The sequence below is a fragment of the Hyperolius riggenbachi genome, chromosome 6 (genome assembly GCF_040937935.1).
Source record: "Hyperolius riggenbachi isolate aHypRig1 chromosome 6, aHypRig1.pri, whole genome shotgun sequence".
NCBI lineage: Eukaryota > Metazoa > Chordata > Amphibia > Anura > Hyperoliidae > Hyperolius > Hyperolius riggenbachi.
In genome coordinates, this window is record NC_090651.1 from 271170670 (window position 1) to 271197354 (window position 26685).

The 26685-nt window shown below is 43.9% G+C and overlaps 1 protein-coding gene across 2 annotated transcripts in view; it reads right to left on the bottom strand.

The window, feature by feature from the left end:
* The window catches only part of TREH (trehalase), a 47424-nt gene extending 20953 nt beyond the window's left edge, over positions 1–26471 (bottom strand). Inside the window, exons 1-11 of one of the 2 annotated variants that reach the window (XM_068240837.1) lie at positions 26325–26471; positions 18860–18960; positions 16666–16813; positions 15458–15545; positions 15275–15375; positions 12344–12436; positions 10314–10430; positions 10110–10232; positions 5970–6019; positions 3571–3735; positions 907–1124 (exon numbers count right to left, since the gene is read on the bottom strand). In XM_068240837.1, coding sequence (XP_068096938.1) covers positions 907–1124; positions 3571–3735; positions 5970–6019; positions 10110–10232; positions 10314–10430; positions 12344–12436; positions 15275–15375; positions 15458–15545; positions 16666–16813; positions 18860–18960; positions 26325–26419 — 1299 coding nt within the window. In that variant the 5' untranslated portion in view covers positions 26420–26471. Of the gene's footprint in view, positions 1–906; positions 1125–3570; positions 3760–5969; positions 6020–10109; positions 10233–10313; positions 10431–12343; positions 12437–15274; positions 15376–15457; positions 15546–16665; positions 16814–18859; positions 18961–26324 lie in introns of both variants that reach the window. The other variant, XM_068240836.1, reaches the window with a different exon arrangement.
* Between the last annotated feature and the right edge of the window lie 214 nt (positions 26472–26685).

Here is a 26685-nt window from a genome sequence, read left to right on the forward strand (position 1 = left end):
TAAGGGCACCGCCTTTGCCATGGGAGACCAGGGTTCAAATCCTGGCTAGGGTCAGAACCTAGATACATAGGAATTTCCCTAAGAGGGACTGAATACTAAAACTTAACCTTTAATAGCAAGTTTAATATCAAGTGAAAATGCTATCATGTATGAGATGGACAGATAGCAATAGACTGTGTTGGAAACCATTGTAAGGTAAGTATTGTATTATGGAACACCCATTCCAATTGCAGTGTTTGTATATTAAAATTAAACACCCTCCACCATAAAACCCGACATGTTTCAATTCATAAGGAACCTTTTTCAAGGGTAAGTGCAGACAGTAAAGTGCTAACGTGCCAAGGTGCAAAAAATATACATTGTATACAATTATAGCATAGCGTATAGGCCGTATTACAGGAGCCCTGTTGGGGGGTATGCTGTCATACGCTTCACGGTTCAGTGTAGTGAAATACACACCCCACCCACAACCCTTGCATTTACCCAATGAAATGTGACAACCAAAATATGCTTTGAAAAACATCAAAACACACAAATTGCCTAGCGTGTGAATGTATGTGATGCACAAATTTTGTTGTTGTTATGCTTTCTGTTCTGTTTTATTGCTTTGATGACTATTTGCACTATTCATGTGGTTCTTTGTATCACCATATGATTCATCCAACTTTCATGTATTATCTTTCATGCTTTGTTAAACTATTTGTATGACTTTTTGCTGTACTCTGTCATTTATATGGAAATTGCTTCAATAAATTACACTTTATAAGATGAAAGACATCAAAACAGGGAAGCTGGCAAGGAGCCTCAGTTATCACTTTTGTTATGGAGATAAAGCAATACAAATTACAGTATGAACATTTATTTGTGGAATAGGAGGTTAAGCATTAATAAATACAATGAACTGACCTCTAAATAAGAAACCACTTTGTCAACAACTGCACTGTTGGTGTAACAAGAAGCCCAAAGAGGAGCCAAATTACTGGGGTAAAAGTTTGGATTCCGGTACTGAAGTTCTACATTATAATCCAGCCAGACTCCCAGTTTGTCGTCCCACAGTACATTATGCACAGCATCAATCCGTTGAGTATGGGCTGCTGAAAACCGAGATGCCTCCTGCGGCATATCTGTACATAGCAAAGGAACACAGAACGGGAACAAAGCATAGTTATCCTGAGCAGACGTGATGCATTACTTTTGATTCATCAAATACTGAGTTGGGTAGAAAAAAAATTGTGAATACAGATTTCTCACAGAAAGTATTGCAGTAATTGCAGTACATGTTTTGCTATACACGTGTTTTTTCCCTTTGTGTGTATTCGAACAAAACAGAAAAAGGGAGGAAAAAAAGCAAATTGGACATAATGTCACACAAAACTCCCCCAAAAAATGGCCTGGACAAAATTATTGGCACCCTTTCAAAATGGTTGATAAATAAGATTGTTTCAAGCATGCGATGCTCCTTTAACCTCTTGACGACCAGCTAACGCCGATTGGCATAAACTGGTCGTCTGCGGGTTACCATGGAAACAGCCGCTCGCCGATCGCGGCTCGCCGGCAAAATGTAAACAGGCGGGGAAGGAATCCCCGCTGTTTACATCATACGGCACTGCTGCGCAGCAGCGCCGTAAGGCAGATCGGCGATCCCCGGCCTCTGATTGGCCGGGGATCGCCAGCATATGATAGGCTAAAGCCTATCCTTCAATGCGCAGGACGGAAATCCGTCCTGCGCAGCTCACAGGGGGAGGGAGAGGGAGGGAGCGGGCAAGACGGCGGAGAACGCTGCGGAGGGGGGCTCTGAAGAGCCCCCCCCGCTAAGCAAATGCAGCCAGAGGCGATCAGACCCCCCCAGCAGGACATCCCCCTAGTGGGGAAAAAAGGGGGGTAGTCTGATCGCCCTGCTGCACTCCTGATCGGTGCTGCGGGCTGTAGAGCCCACGCAGCACCGATCACAGAAAAATCCTCTGGTCGGCAAGTGGTTAAACTCACCTGGGGTGAGTAACAGGTGTGGGCTATTTAAAAATCACACCTGAAAGCAGATACAAAGGAGAGAAGTTCACTTAGTCTTTGCATTGTGTGTCTGTGTGTGCCACACTAAGCATGGACAACAGAAAGAGTTTCAAACAAGTTCCAAAGAAATTCAAGCTGTCCTGCAGGCTCAGGGAGCATCAGTATCAGCGCAAACAATCCGTCGACATTTAAATGAAATGAAACGCTATGGCAGGAGACCGAGGAGGACCCCACTGCTGACACAGAGACATAAAAATGCAAGACTACAGTTTGTTAAATTGTAAGCCGAAATCCTGAGAAAACGTCTTGTGTACAGATGAGACCAAGATAGAGCTTTTTGGTAAAGCACATAATTCTGTTTACTGAAAACGGAATGAGGCCTACAAAGAAATTAACAATGTACCTAAAGTGAAATATGGTGGAGGTTCAATTATGTTTTGGGGTTATTTTGCTGCCTCTGGCACTGGGAGCCTTGAATGTGTGCAAGGCATCATGAAATCTGAGGATTAACAAAGGATTTCTGGTCGCACTGTAGAGCCCAGTGTCAGAAAGCTGGGTTTGCATCCGAGATCTTGGGTCTTCCAGCAGGACAATGACCCCAAACATATGTCAAAAGGCACTCAGAAATGGATGGCAACAAAGTGCTGGAGAGTTCTGAAGTGGCCAGCAATGAGTCCAGATCTAAATCCCATTGAACACCTGTGGAGAGATCTTAAAATTGCTGTTGGGAAAAGGCGCCCTTCCAATAAGAGAAACCTGCAGCAGTTTGCAAAGAAAGAGTGGTCCAAAATTCTGTGTGAGAGGTGTAAGAAGCTTATTGATCGTTATAGGAAGCGACTGATTTCAGTTATTTTTTTCCAAAGGTTGTGCAACCAAATATTAAGTTAAGAGTGCCAATAATTTTGTCCAGACTATTTTTGGAGTTTTGTGTGACATTATGTCCAATTTGCTTTTTTCCTCACTTTTTTGTTTTTGTTTTGTCCCAAAACACACAAAGGGAATAAACATGTTTATAGCAAAACGTGTTGCTGCAATACTTACTCTGAGAAATAATTGATTTTCTGGGAAAAAATTCTGGGGTGCCAACAATTTCGGCATCGTTGGAAGAATGAAAACTAAAAGTATTACACTCCAGGAGGCAGAGAAACAAATTCATCCATTCAAACAATGTTACAGTGATTTAAAGCTCAACTAATCCAAAAACTGAAGCAGCTTTATTCTGAAAGCACACACTGTAGTGTACACTGGAAGAACAGTATTTACAAAGATGTGAGAGGTGTATTCACTTTTGTGAGATAGTGTGTGTGCGTGTACCGAGCATCAATAGTCATTTAGATCACAGGAGAATAATAAACTCTTGTATATTTAATAGCTTAGGGACTATTATGGTAGCACCCCACCCCCTCCACCCCTCAAAGAGTTCAGATATAATTTTAGTACTGTAAACTGTATAAAGCGGAGCACGACTGCTCTAGTATGTACCTACATTTTTTTTACTGATTATAAGTTACCTTCCTGATTGAAAATAATGTTTGCAAAATGTAATTAAATCCAATATTTCACCTAGTTGCGTGTAGAAGTTGGCCAGTATTCTCTCCACACGGCACAGTATGGCATTTAAGTCCGCAGGTACGACAGAATTTGTCTTTGTATCCAGCAGATTACCTCTTGGACCGTAGAACCAGCGAGAGGAGAAGTCCCAGCCAGACTCAGCAGCAGCTTTAATATCTGAATAAAATGGTGTTTTTTCTTCTATTTATAAATAAAACATTATGTTGTTAGTACATAGGGCTTTTACATTAACATTAATAAGAATACTTATGTATATGAGCACTTGTGTTTTACATCTGATATGCATTTCTGAAACACTTTGGGTGGATCAGAACTCTGCAATTTGTTAGCAAACAAAAGCTATACCTAAACTCCATTCACAGAAATAGTTTCCTCCCACATCACAAAACACACAGATAAGTTAATTGGCTTCCCCCTAATATTGTCCCTAGACTATGATGGACATATATGGACGTAAACAACCTTTCTTCCAGTGGCAGCGCTACAATGGGGCATGCAAAGGCACTGGCTCACCCTAGGAATCACTGTGTCCCTCTCAGTGCCCCTCCTGCTCAGTAACATACAGTTAACTGTTTCACGGCTCCAGCAGAGTACATCGCACGGGACAGGGTCCATGTCAGCCTGAGTCTTTATGGGCATTAAGAAAACAAAGGGCCTTATCTATTTGCCATAAATACCTCACAATCCTTGCAAGATCCCTTGTAATTAATGTATCTGGATGACACTTATATTTGCAAAAAAAAAATCTCTCTACCTCCATCTGAATGTATGTTCTAACATTGTCAGTAAACAGGAATCTGTAGAATGCTTAATAGCTTACTGTTTCTCTTCTAAATTAGCCAATACATGGTATTATCCTGATTCAAAACTTCCTGTCTGTAAAATACAAGCTCCAGACTGCAGCAATGCTTAGCTACTAAGTTAAGGAATTGCACACACACAGTGTTTCTCTTCTTCCTGCCTCTTCCCCCTCCCCTTGCTCGTAGAGTCGTCACACATAACGACTGATCCAATTCCAATGAACGATTACACATGATCCTATTTCAATGAACAAAAAGTTCAAGGGACACTATTAGAAATGCCATGTCTCCCTTGCCACAGGGATAGAGATGCATAGTTTTTGTCCTGGTGGTGAGTGAGAGGTGGCACTGCAATCCTCGTGGTCAGATAGATGTGTCCCGACACATTTTGGCCTATTTGGAAAGCGTAACAGACAGTGTCCCTTTAAGTTTTTGGTCATTGGAATATGAACGTGTGTACATGTGTTTGCCTCGGAGGAAGCAATCTTTGGTTTTCAAAATGTGTCAGGCATCTGTTTTGAGTATTGTTCTTGGAGCTATATCCAGTCTACTTTGTTACATGAAAACAGAAGAATATGGACTATTTTTAAGAAATAAACGTGATGTTCATTCAAGATTATCTATTTGATGTTGATGTGCGTCATTTAAACCGCTACCAATGATTTTGCTTCAGATTTCTTTTTACTCCACACACTGTCATGCGCCAAGCCATCAGCCATCCTCCGCCTTTCACAGCAACAGAATGCGTAGGTAGCTTGTAGGCCAGTGACACATCTCTACAAAATTTGGACCCCAAACTGTTGCGTGAAGGATTGAGTACTTATTCTTGTGACAGTGATTGCATGGCATGTAGAGTAGTCAGGCCCGGATTTACTTCACAGGAGCCTATAGGCACAGATGTCCTGGCACTTAAGTCTTCTTGAACCTACAAACCCCCACCAAACTGCACCGCAAGTGTGCTGGATGTCCCTACTGTCACTTCTCCCTTACCTCCCTTGCCCGTCATAGGTAGCTACAGGTGCCCCTTAGCATTAGGTAGGCAGAAGAACCCTTAATAAGTAGCTAGAGGTGCCCCTCAGTATTAGGTAGCTAGCAGAACCACAGTATTAAGTAGCTAGAGGTACCCCTCACTGAAGGGAGATCAGGTCAGTGGAGTGCTGAGACCCGGGTTAGTAAACTCTCAATTACACTCTCATCAGGACTCTGCATAGGGAAGGAGGCACTCGGGGAGGGGGGAGGGAGCTGCCTTTCCATCATCAGGCGCCTGTAGGCACGTGCCTACAGTGCCTTATGGTAAATCCAGCCCTGAGAGTAGTGTAAACATGCCCCCCTTTTTTTACAGCTTTTGTCAGGCTTTGAATTTTTCTAAACAATGTTTAGAAGTGTTGTCATCCTGTTTTTGCAGTGCTTTTCTAATTTTACTGAATTTAGTGCATGGCTACAAGCAAATATGTGACTTGGGCAAATAAAACTCTTATTCAAATGCAACACATTTTTCACATACAAGTTCAGATGCTATTTAAATCCAGTTTGATGCAAAAAACAAAAAAAAAGACAAGCCCTTAGATACGTGCAAAAAATAATTCTTACCTTCTGCAAGTTTTTGTGCTTGTTCATAGTCAGCCGAATAAGCCTCGGGCCTGCGAAAGATATGACATAATCTTCAAAGGGACTTATATTTCTTAAAGTTTGCATCATTACAGACTTCTTTATTTTTATAATTTACAAATTTAAATATCTCTCCCCAACATGGTGTCTTAACGGTACCGTATATCCGTTCATGTTCATGTAGCTGCTTGTTAATTTAAATTCTTCATAAAGAAAGTTTATAAAATAATGCATCAAACATAAAACAGATCTCAATAAATATTTGATATTTCAAACAAGAAAAAAATGCAAAATTATAAATATTGAAACAAATGCAGCATTACTGTCTTATATTTTTGCAGCTCGTAAGTATGTAAAAAAGCGTAAGCATCATCAATATATCACCTCCTTCCTGCACTACAAACAATAACTGCCGGTGGTACTTGTACTTCCATTATAACTCATTTTGGCACCGGAATGTTTTATCCTTGGATGCCCAGCATCAAAAAATTATTTAAAGCAGACCTGAACTCAGAACTTCCTCTCTGTTCTCTAAAAGATACGCAACAGCATAATAACCTATTTCTTTGTTACAGCTGATAGAAATCCTGCAATAAATCTGCAGTGTGTCTCCTTCCTGCTTTCATGGCAGAGGAGATTCCTGAGCTGATGCAGCTGAGAGATCAAATTACAGCAGTGATTAATCACAGATGAGGGGGAATTAGACAAGCTAAACTATCTCAAGACATACAGGGTGCATTTCTCTATGCTTTCCCTCAGCCAAATGACAAAGAAAGTAACAGTTTAAATGACTCAAAAACAACATCACATAGCTAAAATCCTAAATCAGTGGAACATTCTACACAGATGAATGCACAGATGCAGGGCAGTTTCTAGGCTAAATTGCATCTAGGGCGAAGGTATAAATATAGGACTATAGGTCCCCCCAGTATAGGTAGCCAGGCATAGGTGCCCCCAGTATAGGTAGGCAGTATAATTGCCTTCAGTATAGGTTAGCCAGGTAGGTGCCTCCAGCATAGGTTAGATAGGCAGGTGCCCCCAGTATAGGCTAGATAGGTAGGTGCTCCCAGTATAGATTAGCTAGGTGGGTGCTTCTAATATAGGTAGACAGTATAGTTCCCACCAGTATAGGTTAGATAGGTAGGTGCCCCCAGTATAGGTTAGATAGGTTGGTGCCCGCATTTTTTGTTAGATAGGTAGGTTCCCGCATTGTATGTTAGATAGGTAGGTGCCCACAGTATCAGGTAGGTGTCCCCAGTATAGGCTAGATAGGTAGGTGCCTCCAGCATAGGTTAGATAGGTAGGTGCCCCCAGTAAAGGTTAGATAGGTAGGTGCCCCTAGTGTAGGTTAGCTAGGTATGTGCCTCCAGTATATGTTAGATAGGTAGGTGCCCCCCTATAGGTGATAGAGGCAGTAGCTGCGGCCACACTGAGTCTCAGACGCATGGAGCCTGACTTCTCCCTCCCTTCCTCTCCCCACGGCTCCCCTCCGTGCTCCCCCCTCTATGCAGAGTTAGCGCAGCAGGAAGCCTGGTAAGAGGAGCTCAGCGATTGGAGAGAGCAGGAAGGTGAGTTGCGCATACCAGGCTTCCCGCTGCGCTAACTCTGCATAGAGGCAGGAGCATGGAAGAGAGGAATGGAGGGAGAAGTCGGGCTCCCCTCCACACGGCTGAGACTCAGTGTGGCCGCGGTTTCCCTCTCCATCACGGCGCCCCCTCCCTCTCATAGCGCTCATGGCATTCGTATGGCCTGCACGCCCCTAGAAATGGGGCTGCACAGATCTGGATCAACAGGGATATGTGAGGGAGCAGGCTGGTGTTGTACTTTATACTGGTTGAACTCGATGGACGTATGTCTTTTTTCAACCAAAATAACTATGTAACTAAGATGTATATAATTTGGCAACTGCGTCCAGAAAAACTCACATAAAATCAGTGGCCATAGGGACATGAAATTCCTTATGGAAAAGATTCCAAACGAGCTGACTCAGCATATGACTGAGCCACGTGTTTTTCAGAAAACAGATGATGTGGCAATTAAGGATAGCAAATATACAGTTGCAATAAAAGATTGTGCAGACTTTGGCTCCAGCTGCACCTAATCAGCGCAGGAGCGATGAAAACCCCAGATCAGCGTAATTAGTCTTTATAGTAATCTTAACGATACAGTAAATTCACATACTGAGATAATAATATGGCAGGGCTTGACAGATCCTGTTCCACTAGCTGTAAATAAATCTCTAATGGTAGGAACACACTAGGCAGAATCGCATATGCGTTTTCCACGATGTGCTATGGAAAACGCATATGCGATTCTGCCTAATGTGTTCCTACTCTAAAGCTTCATTTCATCATTTTAGTGCTTACAAATAAATAGTCCTGGCTGTTAACCACCCTGGCGTTCTGATTAAATCGCCAGGGTGGCTGCGGGAGGGTTTTTTTTAAATAAAAAAAAAACTATTTCATGTAGCCAACTGAAAGTTGGCTGCATGAAAGCCCACTAGAGGGCGCTCCGGAGGCGATCTTCCGATCGCCTCCGGCGCCCAGAATAAACAAGGAAGGCCGCAATGAGCTTATATTGTGTTATATATATATGTTTATATATGTTTTGCTTATATCGTCGCCATAGCGACGAGCGGAGTGACGTCATCGACGTCAGCCGACGTCGTGACGTCAGCCGCCTCCGATCCAGCCCTTAGCGCTGGCCGGAACTTTTTGTTCCGGCTACGCTGGGCTCAGGCGGCTGGGGGGACCCTCTTTCGCCGCTGCTCGCGGCGAATCGCCGCAGAGCGGCGGCGATCAGGCAGCACACGCGGCTGGCAAAGTGCCGGCTGCGTGTGCTGCTTTTTATTTCATTAAAATCGGCCCAGCAGGGCCTGAGCGGCAGCCGCTGGCGGTGTTGGACGAGCTGAGCTCGTCCAGACCGCTCAGCTGGTTAAAATAAAATGTTTATTTAAAATGGACATTAAGTCTCCCTATACTTTATTACCAGACATGCTATTCTACGGAACTGATGTACACATGCTAGATTTTTGTAGCCAAGATTGATCATTTATGGTGATATCAGGTGGTAAGCTAGCATGGGAAGAGGCGGCCTCACCTTCATCAATTCATTGGGCTCTATTCTCAATGACTTCCTGCATGCGGTAAAGTACATGCGGGAAGATTGCGACCAAAACATCGGCAAGTTCACATTCACAAAGGTTTCCGCATGTTTTCTCTGCATGCAGAAAAAGTGCGGTAAAAGTGCGGGAAACATTTCCGCAAAAGTCGGTATTTTCTGGAAAAAAAATCAATTCTCAAAACTGTTCAGGCGCATCATTTCGTCATTATTTACCGATTTTTTTTTATCACCTACAAGATATATTCCCCATCCCATTGACTTTAATGAAGTCTGGAGGCTTATGGGCTGTGCTTGCTGGACTTTAACATTTTTTTTTTAAACACTTTTTCATGCGACCTTTTTACCGCATGATTTCCGCATGAATAATGGCTGTTACCACATCTTTTTTCCCGCATGCGGAAAACATGCGGAAAATATTAGTGAATGTGGAAAAAATGTGGAGTTTACCGCTGGCGGAAATTTTTTGGTAAAATTTTTCAGTGTTTTGTCATCTGAATAGAGCCCATTGAGTGGGAAAATGCCTCACCGGCCATGAATTGTAGTTCTGCTTTGAGCTGCATCCTTCTCATCCTTCCCACTGACACAGGTGACCTGGATTCAAATCTCAGCTCTTCCTGCCCAGTAAGCCAGTAAGCCAGCACCTATTCAGTGAGTAGACCTTGGGAAAGACTCCCTAACACTGCTACTGCCTGTAGAGCACGCCCTAGTGACTGCAGCTCTATTGCAATGAGTCTGCCAGGAGAAAAGCGCTACATAAATGTTATTTGTAAATGTTATATCATACGGAAGAGTTTCATGTTTTTAAATGCTATATATAGTGATGTGTAAAATAAAGCTGATCTATAATTATTTATAGTGTTTTTTGCTACCCTTTTTCTTTTTGAGTGGTTTCCTTATACGGGAAAATTATATTTGAACTAATTTTTCTTGATTTTCTTAAAATAGACTGGGCAACTGTAACTGTCAAAATCGTTCATTAATAATATGTTATTGTCTCACCTTGGTCCTCCTGCTGGCACATAGTAGCGATTCAGGGTGTAATCTGTTCCATTGAGTGTAACTGATACGCTCCGGTTATTCATCCAGAAGTCATATTCTTTTGCCAACAAATGGATGTTCTGCCTTTGTTAGAGATTGACAGCATGTAAGTTATTTTGAATTGACCACGATTCATCAAATCATGAAGTCCGTTAAGAGCATTACCTGAGAAAAGTGAGGTTGTTTTGATTGGCCATGTAGCTCTCCATCATTAAAGTAAGGAATGGTGGCTGGCTTCTGCACAGGTAATAAACTCTTCCTCCATTTGGAATTATACCATATCTGTGAGATCAACAGAAAAAAGCACCTAAATTGGTCTATGCAAATACTGCTCTTTCTTCTATCTATAAACACACACACAACCTTCATAAGTGCAATGTATGGGTTGGATATGGCTCTATTGGTAGGGCTTATGCAAATGCCGATACAGAGTACATGTTTAAAAAGCAACTCCAGTGAAATATAGTAAAATGTAATATATGATTCAGGATACCCACTTTTACGTTAAAGTGGATGCGAGATAAACTTTTAGTCAATGCATAATTGTGTTCCTTTCATATAGTTTATATGGCATTCCTCAAGCCAAATACTTTTATACTCTTATTACCTATAAACTAAACAAGCCTCGCCCACAGCTCCTTTTGTGCCTTGGCACTGTAGCAAGGGCTTATGGGAGCTCAGTCTGGGCAGGAGGAGGAGGAGGTTACCAGCCATTGATTTTAGAGGCAGAGGGGAGGAGGGAGGAGGAGAGGGGATTGAATTTACACACAGGCAAGTTGATAGCATCTCAAGCCCTCAGCCTGTGACAATGTGACAAACAGAACATGGCTGCCCTCATTGTATCACAGCAATAAATAATCATAAACTTTTGAAGCTGTTTGCAGCTAGATATGCTGTGTAAACGATCTAAACTTTAGATAACATATATAGACAAGTTACTTGTTCTAGTTAGTTTTTCATCTCAGATCTGCTTTAATTATCCTGGTTTCTGCATCATAAATACTTCTTAATTCTATATACTGTATTGCTGTATATTGGTACACAGCCCCGCCCTCCCAGTGATATTTAGCCTAGGCTGTTTTTTCTATGCAGAATACTTCTCCCAGAGCATTCTGTGAGACCAGGTGTTATTTCTGCTAACATAAGACATGGTCATGGGCTCATAGAAAATGACACTTAGGCCCCTGGACACCCACTAGGCCCTAGGCTAAGTGCTTGCATGCTATATGGCTCTGGGTGCAATAATCAGGCAAGTTGAAGTTTAAAGCCATCAAGGGCGCCCTCACCCAAAACAGTTTGAGAACCACTGGTCTAATTCGACCAGTCCACTCTCACCATACTTTCCCCTTGCACAGCCATGGCAAAGCCCAAAACATCAGTCAAAACATGTAGATAGCTGGTTTGGAGGGTTCCCAGATTGCTATCTGGCCACAGTGGAAGCACTCCCACATACTGAGACTCAGCCATGGCTGCACACTCTTTTATTAGCGCTTGGGACTCTGAGCTGAGACACACGATGGACATCTGGATGCTGTTGCTGAAAATGTGGAAACTGGACCTGCAGGACTAGGGCATGCCTTGTGGACCCTGAAGCACTTGTTGTATAGCTCCCATTAGAGACTTGGGGATACTGGGACTGGGTGAGATCAGTTATATTGTCCTTAGCACTTGGATCACCGCTCATATTGATAGTCTCCTCACTCTGTGGATGTCTATCATGGCCAGGGCCATTGTATTAGGATGTATTGGCTCTGTCTGCTGAGTGGGAGTGGTGTGAGTGTGGGACCAGTCCAATTAGACTATCAGCGCCTATGTGGCTGCAGGTCCGATTAGCATATGGGATTTTATGGATTTCAATGGGTAGGAAGGGGATGGCTTTGTCTTGATGTATTTGTATTGATGGCACAATGGTTTTTTGAAATTATATAGAGCGCCTATTGCTATTATTTTCGCCTATTGTACAATAGTTGAGAGCAGTTCCATCCGTTCTTACGGGTGAGTATTTCAATTACTGGTGGTGCATCCTATTTCTATAGTATCTATTGTAGTGCGATGGCACTTTTCATATATCTCTCACTTTAACCTTAATATTTGTGAGAGGTTTATATTGAGCCTATGAGTAATGCATGCTGATATCATTCAATTTGCAATAATAATAATAATAATATTGATTTGTAGATTATGGTCTAGCTTACTTATCCACCATGTAGAGAAAATTTTCTATCATCCCTCTAGCTGTGTCCCTCATCTCTGAGAGAAGAAGTCCATTGATAACCCAGTACGAATCCCTGAAAAAAAGTATAAAAATCAGACTTGATTTAAAGATATATACAAACTAGTAAAAAGGCCCGCCCGTTAAAAAGGCCATGGCAGCCAGACCCCAATCCCTCCCCCCCCCCCCCCCCCCCCCCGCACATTGCGTGCACAGACATATCCCGATTGCCCATCCACCATCGCTGTCCAAAGCCAGGGGCGTCTGAGTCACTAGGCAACTCTAAATTTTTGCCTATAGCGCCATTGGTGGAAGTGGGCGCCCTCCCGACAAGTCACCGCTCTGTTCGTGTTTATTTTATTTATTTTTTTCAGCCAGGTCGGCGCCGGCTGTGACAGGCAGCTCAGCCTGTGCCCGGCGCCGCCTACTGGTCCGCCCCCTTCCTCTCCTCTTTTCCGAGCGAGCAGCAGCAGCACGCACATTAGTTTATGTGGGAGTGCTGTGCCGCCGCCTACTGGTTCGCCCCCTCTCCCCGCCCCCTCTCTCCCTCTCTGTTTAGAGCGTGCGGCCGCCGCACGCTAGTTTGTTTACACGCCGCGCCGGCGCCGCCCCTAACTCCGCCCCCCGCCTGTCACACGTGCTTGAAGGCACCGTGTGTGACGCCAGACGGAGGGACCAGTGCTACCGCCGGCTGACACCTGACCTGAGTCAGTGTGCACACAGCGCACAAACTAGCAGAGCCTGAGAGACGACACACACACAGACAGTGAGTGCCAATCCTCAGATCTGACTGCTGCTCTTGATAATTTTTTTATATGCATCCTGGCTGGCTGGCCGGCCCTGATTCCGCCCCCCCGCTCGCCCATATCCCCCCCGCTCGCCCAGTGGCTCCTGGGAATGGATATTAAACACAGGCATATATAGCTTCATGCCTGCTGCTGTGTGGGTCTGGGCAGGACTCGGAGGGAGGGAGACACACTTGCTGCGCAGTGTACAGAGCAGCAGAGGGGACACCCTCATAGTGAGTGGCGTGACCCCTCTTGATATTATATGCCCCACTCTCCCCTGGCTGGCCCTGAGATTTGAGTGGGGGGGGGGGGGGGCCACAGGTTTTCTTGCCTGGAGTGACAAAGTGGCTAGAAACACCCCTGTCCAAAGCCTATGCACACAGGGAATTGTTGCTTGTTTGGCAGTTGGAAAAAGCTGTTATTTCCCACAATGCAATGAGGTTCGCAGGCAGCAAACTGTCAGGTCTGAAAGCCGGGACACGGGACACAGAAACACAGGGACATGGGACGCAGAGACACTTGCAAATTATTATATAGGATATTAGCAGTGGGGCAAAACATGGCAAAATTCACATGGCTGTCCATTTAGGCAGGTGTGGTTTATATTAGTTTCACTAGTTTGAAATGTGTATTTCTTGAATAAGAAATGTAAGGCATTTTAAAAGTAAAAAAAAAAATCTGTAGTTAAGCGGAATGCCTGTACTATGGCTTTTTGTTAAGAAACCTGCCCATACTTTCTTCACCCCTTGATGGCAAATTACAGAAATGAGCACCGGTAATCACCAGACATATTCTATGCATAGGGGCAGATTTATCAAAACCAGTACAATAAAAATCTGAGCAACTGCTCACCTTTTGCATCAGTTTTGCTTCAGGTCACTGGTCTGAATCCTTAATCTTGGTATTTGTTCTACCTATTTTGCTCCAAACCACCTTTCTTTTATACAGTAAATCCCCCTTCCCCCCCCCCCCCCCCAGCATTTCTAGATGTGATCAGCAGTTCACTCAGGGCCGGATTTACCATAAGGCACTGTAGGCATTCGCCTACAGGCGCCTGATAATAAAAAGGAGGCTCACTCCTCTTCCCTATTGCCTCCCTCCTTCCTTCTCTATACAGAGTCCAAAGCAAAGCGTAAATAAGAGGTTACTCACTCAGCTCTGGGCATTCCACTGACGCGCTCTCCCTTCAGTAGGGTGCATCACTAGCTACTTAATACTGAGGGTACCTCTGGCTACCTAATGCTAAGGGACACCTGTAACTATCAAAGACAGGCAAGGGAAGTAAGGAAGAACCAACAACTGAGACAACCAGCACACTTCTGGTGTGGTTCAGCAGGGATTTTTAGATTTATGGAGGTCAAAGTCTAGGGTGCCAGGACTTATGTGCCTATAGGCTTCTGTGATGTAAATCCAGGCCTGAGTTCACCAGAGGGACAGTAATGAGTGTAGGGAGCTGGACATTTTTTCAGAAGGGGATTTACACAGACTGTAGATTGTTTATAATCAGTAAAAGGAACGTCTGACAGATTTGTCAAAAACAGTATTAAAAAAAATGAAAGTAAAACTAGTACAAACGTAATAGTCACTTTTGAGAGTTCAATGGACTGCATGAAGATCCAATCTGTCAATCCTTAAAAAAAACTAACCCTGAGGCTGGTTTCACACCAAACCAGTGTCAGCAATGTAGTGTGTCACGCCCAAAGTACCGCATCGCACTGTCAAAAACAGGCCTTCAGGGAACACCACGCTATTGGCCACCGGCCAAGCAAGAAGTGACACGAACATGACACGTGCTTGTCGTCACTTCCTGCTTCGGGTATATGGAAGTGTATTGATTAAATACACTTACGCACATGTACGCCACACCTTCACGTCGTTGCTTTTCTTAAAAATCTATGCGTCGCCAACGACAATGACTTCCAGGCTGACCCTCTCTCTTGCTAGACTACAAATGGCACAGATTACATGTTTTTTCTCTGAATTGGGATTGATGCTCTCAAAGATAGACAGCAATTACTGACTCTTGGCCCTGTCATTAATTGCTTTGTACATTAAGACTTTACTATAAAGTTTTCTCTACCTTCATTAGGGGATAAATAAAAGGGCAATTGCAGTGTTTAACGCACCAGTAGTAAAACTCTCGGAATCTACCTCCAGGTACAATCAGTGGATTTGGAACATAGATCTGTGAATGTTTTTCTGGTTCCACCTTTACTTCATCTTTGATCTGTAAATTAACATGGTTGATACAGTTTACAAAATGCATTCAGTGTTCAACATATCACAATTTGTCTTATTTATTCACTGACCTTTCTCCCCAAAAACTTCCAGAGATCATTAAGATCTTTCGCCCACTTCTGGAGGTTTGAATCGGATATGTTAGATACAAATTTAGGACTGGCAAAAAGAAACAAAACAAATTATTATAATCAAGAACACTAACATAAAAAGCAACAAATGCTCCATCATTTATGAGTTGAGTGATCAATGTATAAAGTAGATCTATAGATGAGATAAGAGCCCAAGGTGGAATGGAGGTGTGGTGGTTGGCACTCTTGCCCTACAGCACTAGCCAAGACACTATCTACACAGAGTTTGTATGTTCCCTCCTGTCAGGGCCAGATTTACCATAAGGCACTGTAGGCACATGCCTACAGGTACCCGATTATAGAAAGGTGGCTCACTCTGCCCCTCGAGTGTCTCCCTCCGTTATTCCCTATGCAGAGTCCCAGTGTAAATGAGAGGGTATTTACCTGTCTTTTGGCATTCTACTGACCAGATTTCCCTTCAGTCGAGGTCATCGCTACCTAATACTTGGCGGCACCAGTAGCTACCTATGTCGGGCAAAGGAAGTAAGGGAGAAGTTGCCGTGCATTTTGTCGGGGGTTGTAGGTTCATGGAGGGCGGAGTCTAGGGTGCCAGGACATCTGTGCCTATAGGCTCCTGTGATGTAAATCCGGGCCTGCCTCCTGTGTTTGTGTGGGGTTCCTCCCATGTTTCAAAAGTTAATTGATTTCTCCCAAAATTTGGCTAAGACTATGATAAGTACTTTAGACTATGGCTATGGTAGGGAGTATATTGTAAGCTCCTCTGAATGACATGACTATGTACTCTGTTAAGTGCTGTGGAAGATGTCAGTGCAAAATAAATTGCTATAAAAAGGTTTTTGTTACTAACAAACTGTGCCATAAATATTTCCATCAGGGCTCTTTCACACTGGGAGCTGTTCCGTCCTTTTTGAAGGAACGCACCTAAGATGCAGTAAGAAAGGTCACATGAAAGTCTATTGGCTTCCATGTTACCTTTCATATTAGACAAATTGTTCCAGAGCGTTACATTGTAATGCATCTGAGAGTGTTTAATCGTACCGCTCAAGTGTTCAACACAACACCCGTTGCAACTTCCAGACGTCATGTCGTAAGTCATAACACAAGCACAGAATCGGGTTCGTGCACATGTTAGCTAGTGTGAAAGAGCGCTCAGAATTAAATACAATTGACAAAATGTATCTTCTTACCTTTCTTTCCAGTCTGGTGGATCCCATTGTTGTATTTCTGTGCCCGGTTCATGGAACGATGTGTTGACAAATTCAATCAATGTTTCCCTAGATATACTTCTCATAGGATTTCTCGTATATAGACTCTTAAATTTATTTATTGTATTCTCTGAGGAGTAAGAACACATCAGTCTCATTAAATACCGTAGTCATTTATCATTTTTGCACCTAATACATTACATAGTATTTCACATTTAAGTGCAAAGATTTCAAGCTTTGCCACCTTTTGAACCAGTTCTAAATACAGCAAGTAGTATAGACCAAACAAAGTGTGTGCTAAGTGCATTAACCAGCCTGATAGGGTGCACCAGATCACTGTTATTATGAACAAATATACATATATGACATTATACAATGTGGAAGACCATGCCTACTTATGATCTCATCAGTGTTGTTTCAGTTATAATGGATGATGATATTGTCCGGACGGGAGTGGAATTGATCTAAGACAGGGGTAACTGGTATAAATCAATACAAACAATATAAAGCTTGACCACAAGTGTGTGTGTTATGCCATACTATATACAACAGGGTGCCCATTGCATAGATTGTGATCTACTGGTAAATCGTAAAGGACTTCTGGGTAGATCCCACACCTACTGCCTGAGTGATGTTTGCGTCATCTCTTTGTTTTAAGCTTAGTGTGTTATGCTGTCCTCAAGTTTTGCAGTGTAGAGGATTATGATGCTGCAAGGTGGGGGGCCATTTATTTACAAGCAATGAGCTAGATTCATCAAATAGTGGTAATACTGCAGCGCACACAACGCATTGCAGCATCACCATCCTTCTGCATGCAGCACAGCACGTTACGCCATTAGCGCAACTTGCAGTACTACAGTAGCACCACTGTTGCTACAGTAACACCCATTACTAACAAGTCACGCTACTCTAGTACCACGAGTCACGCTACTGGCGTAAGTCGCTGTGCTGCGTGCTGAAGTGATGCTAATGCTACCGTGCTCTATGTTGGCACCACAGTATTATTGGCATTTGATTAATCTGGCCCATTATGTGCTACTGCTGAATATAATTTTGCCAGACACTGAGCAAAATAATGTAGGCATGATATTGTGGTCAATCACTGTTATATTTGGCTTACTGAGCGGGACTTTATGATATGCATCTTATTGACTGGCAGCTTGTGGTAATCACTAATGGACTGCTGCTGTGCATACGCTGCAGTTGCGGATTGCACCTGTAGGTAGATCATTTTTAATTCATAATATTTAAACTAGCTTGAAAGCCGAAAAAGAGTGGGCACCTATGATATACAATGCTATCTTTTGATGTTCAACACTGAATACTGTGTGAGTAACAGTACAGATCCCTATTCACCTTTACTAATTAAATAAACTCAGAAAGGGGGAACTAGAGCTTCTGCCAACAGAAAATGAAGTAACTTGTAGACTAATAAAAACAATATCTGCAAGCAACCAAGTGCTGCACAGATCTAGGAAAGCATTTCTATCTGAACCAGGGCGGTAACATTCAGCTACAGAATCATTATACAGAGCATGCAAGCATGATCAGTATACTACAAGTATTAAAGTGTACCAAGGTTGTAAAATATAAAACATGATCTTTTTTTATTAATGCAAGAATCAATGGGTGCCAAGGTGAGTAACACACCCTCTAACCTGTAAATCATTATATGTCTGGAACCCAGCCCCCTGGCAAAGCCACCATGGTGTTTTTTGCTTGAAGTTTTTCCACAAAGTCATGTGGCCACCGCCACCTGTGTTGTTATGGCCCACCTCCAGCTCAGCAGCCACAGCATAAAAGGTGGCTGCCGAGCTGTGAATGGGCCACGGGAGCACAGGTGGGGGTGGTCACAGAGCTTTGTGAACACTTCCGGCACCCGAGGGGGTGGAGTTTCAGACATACAGTGATTTATGTGGGAACAGGTGAGTTGCTTACCCTGGCACCCGCCGATTTTTGCAGAACTAAAACAGAGGTTTTCATTATACTACTAATGTTATATTTTACAACCTTGGTCCTCTTTAATTTGTTTGATTGTGAATAAATCAGTAATTTTTGTTTTATTTTTAAATTTGATTTCCTTTCCTGGCTAAGGTTGGTATTTAGAATTATACAAATCATGTGTAGGATGTAAAATATCAATACTACGGAAAACAAAATCAAAAGTGGGACTAACCAGGTGTATCGCGGAGACCCATGTCAACAAAATGTTTATCATCTTCAAAAAGCTTCTGCATCTGGACTTCATGAATGATATCTCCTGTGCAATAGATCTGGCTGAGAATGAAAGTCATGAAATGAAGAACATCAGAGAATTCGGGCAAGTTAAGATGGTGATTAGTAAATAATAATGAAAAAAAAATCGTAGTTACTAGTTTGTTTGAATATCAAAATGAGGAAAATGTAAACCAAGGCTATTTGTTTGCCAAAGGAAGCCAAAACATTCAGAGATACATTAGGAATAATGATTGTGATGTCTAAGAGAACATCAAGGAAGTATCTAAGTATCTACTGTATATTCTGGCGTATAAGTCTACTTTTTAACCCTTGAAAATCTTCTGAAAAGTCAGGGGTCGTCTTATATGCCAGGTGCCATTGATGCCAGGCAATATGCCCTATCCTGTTACTGTCTTTTAGATATCGCTGCTGAGGATTGTAGTGAAGCGGCGCAGGCGCACATGTGCAGGATCTGAGAGGCAGAGAAGGAGGTAAATAGGATACAAGGGTGGAAGAGGCGTGTTTTATTGGCACAGCGTGATCTATTCTTCCATACCACTGTGATAAACAGGTAGACAAAGAGAGCTAACCAATCCACTTAGGGAGAGGGAGAATTGGCCAATCCAACCAGGCAGTCACCTATATACTGGGTACCACATACAGTACAGCACCAGTATCTGTTCATACATAGCCCCCGTATATGTTTTTTTTTTAATTTTTAGTTGGTGTGCATTGGAAGAGTGGTAGTCTTATACGTTGAGTATATCCCAAACTCTATATTTTGACTGGAAAAGTTGGGGGGTCGTCTTATATACCCAGTCGTCTTATACGTGGGAATATACGGTAATTTAAAAAAAAAAAAAAAAACCTGTTCAGGTGTACTTTAAAGGATATCCAAGTTGTAAAAAAAAAAAAGTTAAGATTTACTCACCTGTGGCTTTTCTCCAGCCCCAAGAAGCCTATCTGGTCCAGAGCTTCAGTTCCACTGCCGTCCTGGGAGCCGCAGTCCCCTCCATGAGATTAGTTGTAGGCTTCTGCGCATGTGCAGCTCCTGTGACTGGGAGCATTCTGCACCTGCGCAGTTCACAAACACTTGAACTCCACAAGCACAAAATGCTCCCAGCCATGGAAGCACGATCACGAGAGGCACTTTGTGTACCCGTGCATGTGCAGAAGCCAGCAACCAACAACTGTGGTCAGATGCAACCTGGAGGGCAGAAGAACTGAAACTCTGGACCACATAGACTTCAGGGGCTGGAAGAAGCCCCAGGTAAGTAAAGCTTAACTTTTTTTGATTCAGCTGGGAGGTTGGAGATTTGGAAGATAAATAAAGGTGAGCTTTTTCCTAACACTGGTAGAGGTGAAGAGTGGATTAAGTATTAAAACATATAATGCTACATTATAAACTAACACATTTCCCAAATACAAATTTAGTGCATACATACTCAGTCACACCTACAGTCTAACGTGAAGGTGTGTGTGTTTATTTAAATGTTGGATCCGGTTGCTATCAGTTAGGTACATTATTAATGTGTCAAAACCTGTTGAGATCTGTCCCAGTAATCTGGAAATCTAGAACATTACCTGTAATGACCTTTAAAATAAATACACAGTACTCACATCAAATGCCAGACAAATTTCAAGTTATCACAGAAATGTTGTGCCTGACCATTTAGAGGATGACTAAATAGTTATTGCAACATGTTTTGTTGAATTTACTGACTTCAGTCAATGTGACAAAATCCATACAAAATATTACATAGTAATAGCAAATTCACCCTTTATTATTTAGTATTTAAATAGCCCTGACATCTCCCACAGCGCTGTACAGAGTATATTTGTCTTGTCACTTAACTGTCCCTCAGAGGGGCTCACAATCTACCATAGTCATACAGTGCTGCCCATAATTATTCACACCCCTGGCAAATTTTGACTTTTATTAAACTTTTATTCAACCAGCAAGTAATTTTTTGCTCAAATGTAAATAAAAGCTGAAAATTTTTATTTTTCCACAATAATGCCTCTTGTACATCATCTCATTATCTTTTGGGAGACACTGATGTAATTTCACATAAAAAAAATACTTGCTGGTTGAATAAAAGTACATTTAAATCAAAATTTGCCAGGGGTACGAATGATTATGGGCAGCACTGTATATCTATGTATGTATGATGTAGTGTATGTATCCTAGTCTAGGGCCAATTTTTGGAAGGAAGCCAATTAACTTATCTGTATGTTTTTGGAATGTGGGTGGAAACTGAAGTGCCTGGAGGAAACCCATGCAGAGACAGGAAGCACATGCAAACTCCATGCATGTAGTGTCCTGGCTGGGATTCGAACTGGGGACCCAGCGCTGCAAGGCAAGAGTTCTAACCAATGGCCACCGTGCTGCCCACCCTTAAAGTCAAATGACTGTTAAAACATGTTTTATTAGTTTAGAAAAGCTTAGATCTTCTATTGAGTGGTGCTGGTTTTCATGCAGCTTTTGGAGACATGTATAACTTTAAAATAAAAAATGTTAAACTAAAGCCTTGGTTAATCCTAATTTTGCCTATCATGTCACACCGTAGAAAGTGTATTTTAAATTATAATGTAAAAATTATTAGTTTGCAACCACAGGGAATTACAAAGTACATGAAGTCATGCAGTCTACATCATGCAGTGATGAGATATATTGTGATATCTACTGCACCCGTGCATCCCTAGTAACTGACACATTATCTGGTATTTGTTAGTCCCTAGAGAGGTGTGACTGCTTCAGGGTTATCAGTCATCTCACCACTAATGACGTATACACTGTGGCCGCCCCTATATGGGGTTCCCCCTCTCCAATGCCTGCACTGAGTGCTAGCAAGCACCAATCCAATACATGTGAACTGCTGACAGGCAGTAAATTCGCTTACTTGAGCCTCCCATGGAAAACGGGCTTAAAGTGAACCTGAAATCTTGCGCAGGACAGAAGGAAAACATAGAGAAATGCACCCTGTATGTATTTAGAGCGCTTAGCCTGTCTAATTACGCCTCATCTGTGTCTAATCACAAGTTGTAATTTGATATCTCCCCGTGTCACATGACTGCCATGGCAGATAAGCTGATAAGCTCATTTGAAAGCACAGGATGTTAACAATATGTCTGCTTCCATGAAAGCGGGAAGTAGAAGCACTGGAGGTTTATTTTAGGATTTGTATCAGCTGTAACAAAGAATGTTTTTCTTTATAGGTTATTATGCTCTTGCATATCTTTTAGAGCAGAGAGGAAGTTCTGAGTTTAGGTCCGCTTTAAGCATGTGACACGTGGCATGTGACACGTGGCATGTGACATGTGACACGTGGCATGTGACACGTGACACTTGGCATGTGACACGTGACACTTGGCATGTGACACGTGACACTTGGCATGTGACACGTGACACTTGGCATGTGACACGTGCCACAGGATATGTGCCAAGTGCCATGGGACACGTGCCGAGTGACAGTCAGACAGCAGAGGCTAAGACACTAGTGCACACTAACTGTCACACTGGCACTGCTCACAGCACAGCAGTTCTCTACAAAGCTAACATCGTAGTACTACTACTCTAACAACTACTAGCACACTGACTGCAGTACTACAGTACTAACTAACTACACAATAACACAGTAATCATATTCCCTAATCCCTAACCTACCTAACCTATACCTAAGGCTAATAGCTGGCCAGCAGGCAGCAGCTGGCCTGGTCTGTGCACAGCACACACACAGACACATAGCAGCTGCATGCAGCACACACTGACTGTCACACAAATGACATCAAGCTAATTAAAGATTTAACAATAGTGTAGTGATAGTGAAGGGGTTAATCACTGAACAGCTTTATCACTGTGTACAGCCCTTCCTAGGCTAGCAGCACTGGAGCACACACTCTAACTGTCACACTATGACATCAATCAAGCTAATTAATGATTTAACTATAGTGTAGCAGGGGCGTTTCTAGGGTCCTTGGAGATCGGGGGCACCTGTGGGCACCAGGCGGGGAGTGCGCGCGCCGCGGCAAAAAAAATGGGCGTGGCCATGCGGTGAGTGGGCGTGACCATGGGTGGGGCCAAATGTACATGAACTTAGCAGCGGTGTAAGCTACAGATAACGGGCCTGCCCATCGAAATATTGGATGGAGCCCCCTGTCCTTTATTTGGATAATTTACAATCAGTATAGGCATAGTTCAAAGATGTATACGCACATACAATTTTGATTGGTCAATTACTGACCCCCAATTTTACCACCCCCGTGCAGTAAGTGGGCCAACAGACAATGAATTTTATGAACAGAGCTAAAATTGGCTAATCAAAATTGTATGTGTGTACCAGGCTTTACAGCTAATACTGTACATACTGAAAGTAGCAGGGATCAGCATACAATATAGCTGGTTTACAATCAGTAAAGGCACAGAGTAACACCTTACACTGTACACACTGGAGGTAAATCAGCACACAGTGCAGCAACTAGAGAACAGCGTATACTGTACATACTGTAGGCAGCAGAATTCAGCACACTGCAGCTAGCGTGCCAAAAATATGAGGATCACGTTGTGCGGTGTGCTTAACGTGCCGCACCGAAAAATGGGTGGGCCATGGACCAGAATATAGGTGTGGTAACGGCCGGGTGGAAACAAATTTACATGAACCTAGCAATGGTGGGACATTAGATTATGACAGTGGTAGCGAACCTTTTGGAGGCCGAGTGCCCAAACTGCAACCCAAAAGTCACTTATCTATCGCAAAGTGGCAACCGCAATTTAAACTAAATACTGTACAAACGTTTTAACTCATACATGAACATTATGGAAAATCCAAGTTGAAAATAAACTGTGAAGATAAACAATTTCATCCATCCTACTCCTGAAAAATGTATTCAATTTTTTAGAACCTCCCAGTTTTATTTTCTGTTTTAAAAAGCTAAAAAAGTAGGTTTAATGCTATTGTCTCATATGATAAGGATTCAGCTTTTCCCATAGTCTCGCAGTTAGCAATCATGTGACCCCCAACAAGACAAATTCAGCAATCATGAGGCCCCCAACAAATCATGAGGCCCCCAACAAGACAAATTCAGCAATCATGAAGCCTCCAACAAATCATGAGGCCCCCAACAAGAAATTCAGCAATCATGAGGACCCCAACAAATCATGAGGCCCCCAACAAGACAAATTCAACAATCTTGAGGCCCCCAACAAATCATAAGGCTCCCAACAAGACAAATTCAGCAGTCATGAGGCACATAAATAGACAGCATTTCACATAATAGGCAGAATCCCCCCTTAATATGGTAGCCCCCACGTTAGGTAGTGAGTGACAGGGACCCCCAGGTTAGCTAGTGAGTGACAGGCGCCTCCAGTTAGGTAGTGAGTGACAGGGACCCCGATAGTGAGTGACAGGGAGCCCCTTTAGGGAGTGAGTGAGTGCCAGGGGGAGCCCCTTTAGGCAGTGAGTGAGTGCCAGGGGGAGCCCCTTTAGGGAGTGAGTGAGTGCCAGGGAGCCCCTTTAGGGAGTGAGTGAGTGCCAGGGAGCCCCTTTAGGGAGTGAGTGCCAGGGAGCCCCTTTAGGGAGTGAGTGAGTGCCAGGGAGAGCCCCTTTAGGGAGTGAGTGAGTGCCAGGGGGAGCCCCTTTAGGGAGTGAGTGAGTGCCAGGGGGAGCCCCTTTAGGGAGTGAGTGAGTGCCAGGGAGCCCCTTTAGGGAGTGAGTGAGTGCCAGGGGGAGCCCCTTTAGGGAGTGAGAGCCAGGGAGCCCCATTAGGGAGTGAGTAAGTGCCAGGGGAGCCGCTTTAGGGAGTGAGTGAGTGCCAGGGAGCCCCTTTAGGGAGTGAGTGAGTGCCAGGGGGAGCCCCTTTAGGGAGTGAGTGCCAGGGAGCCCCTTTAGGGAGTGAGTGAGTGCCAGGGGGAGCCCCTTTAGGGAGTAAATGAGTGCCAGGGAGCCCCTTTAGGGAGTGAGTGAGTGCCAGGGGAGCCGCTTTAGGGAGTGAGTGAGTGCCAGGGAGCCCCTTTAGTGAGTGAGTGCCAGGGAGCCCCTTTAGGGAGTGAGTGAGTGCCAGGGAGCCCCTTTAGGGAGTGAGTGCCAGGGAGCCCCTTTAGGGAGTGAGTGAGTGCCAGGGAGCCCCTTTAGGGAGTGAGTGAGTGCCAGGGGAAGCCCCTTTAGGGAGTGAGTGAGTGCCAGGGAGCCCCTTTAGGGAGTGAGTGAGTGCCAGGGGGAGCCCCTTTAGGGAGTGAGTGAGTGCCAGGGGGAGCCCCTTTAGGGAGTGAGTGAGTGCCAGGGAGCCCCTTTAGGGAGTGAGTGAGTGCCAGGGAGCCCCTTTAGGGAGTGAGTGAGTGCCAGGGGGAGCCCCTTTAGGGAGTGAGTGAGCGCCAGGGGGAGCCCCTTTAGGGAGTGAGTGAGTGCCAGGGAGCCCCTTTAGGGAGTGAGTGAGTGCCAGGGAGCCCCTTTAGGGAGTGAGTGAGTGCCAGGGAGGCCCCCCGCCGCCGCCGCTGCTTCCCCCACCCCCCTTACCTTGTAGCAGACCTCAGGATCAGCGGCGACCCGACCAGTAAGAGCGGGCGCTGGACGCACCCGCTCGATATGCGGAAGTGATGTCACTTCCGCATATCAGTGCGGGCGCTGGGTCCTAGCGCCCGCACGATTGGTCGCCGGCTCGCCGCCTGATCCTGAGGTCTGAGTGACGCGGCGGCGGCGGCTATAGGGAGCCGCTGCCAGAGGGGGCTGGGCGGAGATCCGTGGCACCCCAGGATAGATTGGGGGCACGTGCCCCCCCAAAACAGGGCTAGCGACGCCCCTGATGCTTACTACCACGCACCACGTTTGTCAGCTTACAAACCTCTCCAGCTGCCTGCTGCTTGCTTGTGTAAGCCACGCAGAGCAGAGTGGAGCTTCCTTCAGCCATTACCCCTCACGCAAACCAAGCCAGCTCCTGGAACCACAAGCTCAAACGGAAGTTTGGTGGCCGGAGAAGCGTATGTGCCAGTACATCTTGTGGAGGAGGATCGCTGAAAATACCTCATCCCTAGTTCTGAGTGGGACAAAAGCTCTCCAGCCGACCAACCCATATGGGCTAATTGGCAAGAATCTCAAGTGAGATTATTCCACGGTTGGCTATCAATGGTCTATTGAGTGCGCTCTCCCCCCTCCCCACTCTTGTCCTTGTCCTTTACAGAGATCAGAAATTATTTTGAGTATTTTCTTGCTTGCTGGTGGTTTAAAAAAACATTTTATTCACAAAAATATCGCCTATGAGAAAACTCAGGAGATAATGGTAATTGCATATGGGCCCAGGAGTGAAATGTTTGATATTTCCCTTGAAAAGTACTTGCAATTATAATTGCACAGATGTGCAGATTTCAGATTTCAATTTATTTGCTACAACCCAATTAATTTCATCCTATTTTTATGAAGCTTATGACTTACCTATCACATGGAGGAGGTAGGTCAGCAAGAAGACCTGTCTTCAAAACATAGAATATGACAAAAAATGTCACCAACCAACCCTTCTGCTTCATCATGCGTTGCAGAAAGTAAAGCAAATGTAGTGGCTGCTCAAAGTTCCAGTGAAGAAAAACAGTGTTCAGATGAGTTAATGAACTATTAATAATCTGCTCCTTGGCATTCTGCTCGAATCCTCTCACCACGCCCAGGTATTCGGTCCACTCAACTCGCGTTATGGAATACTCGTCAACCTGAATTATCACTAGCTTGGTTCAAAGTTCCTGCCCTCCTGAAAAAGATACCTGTAATTAAAGATTGCAGAAGCTGTCAATCAATGTGCAAC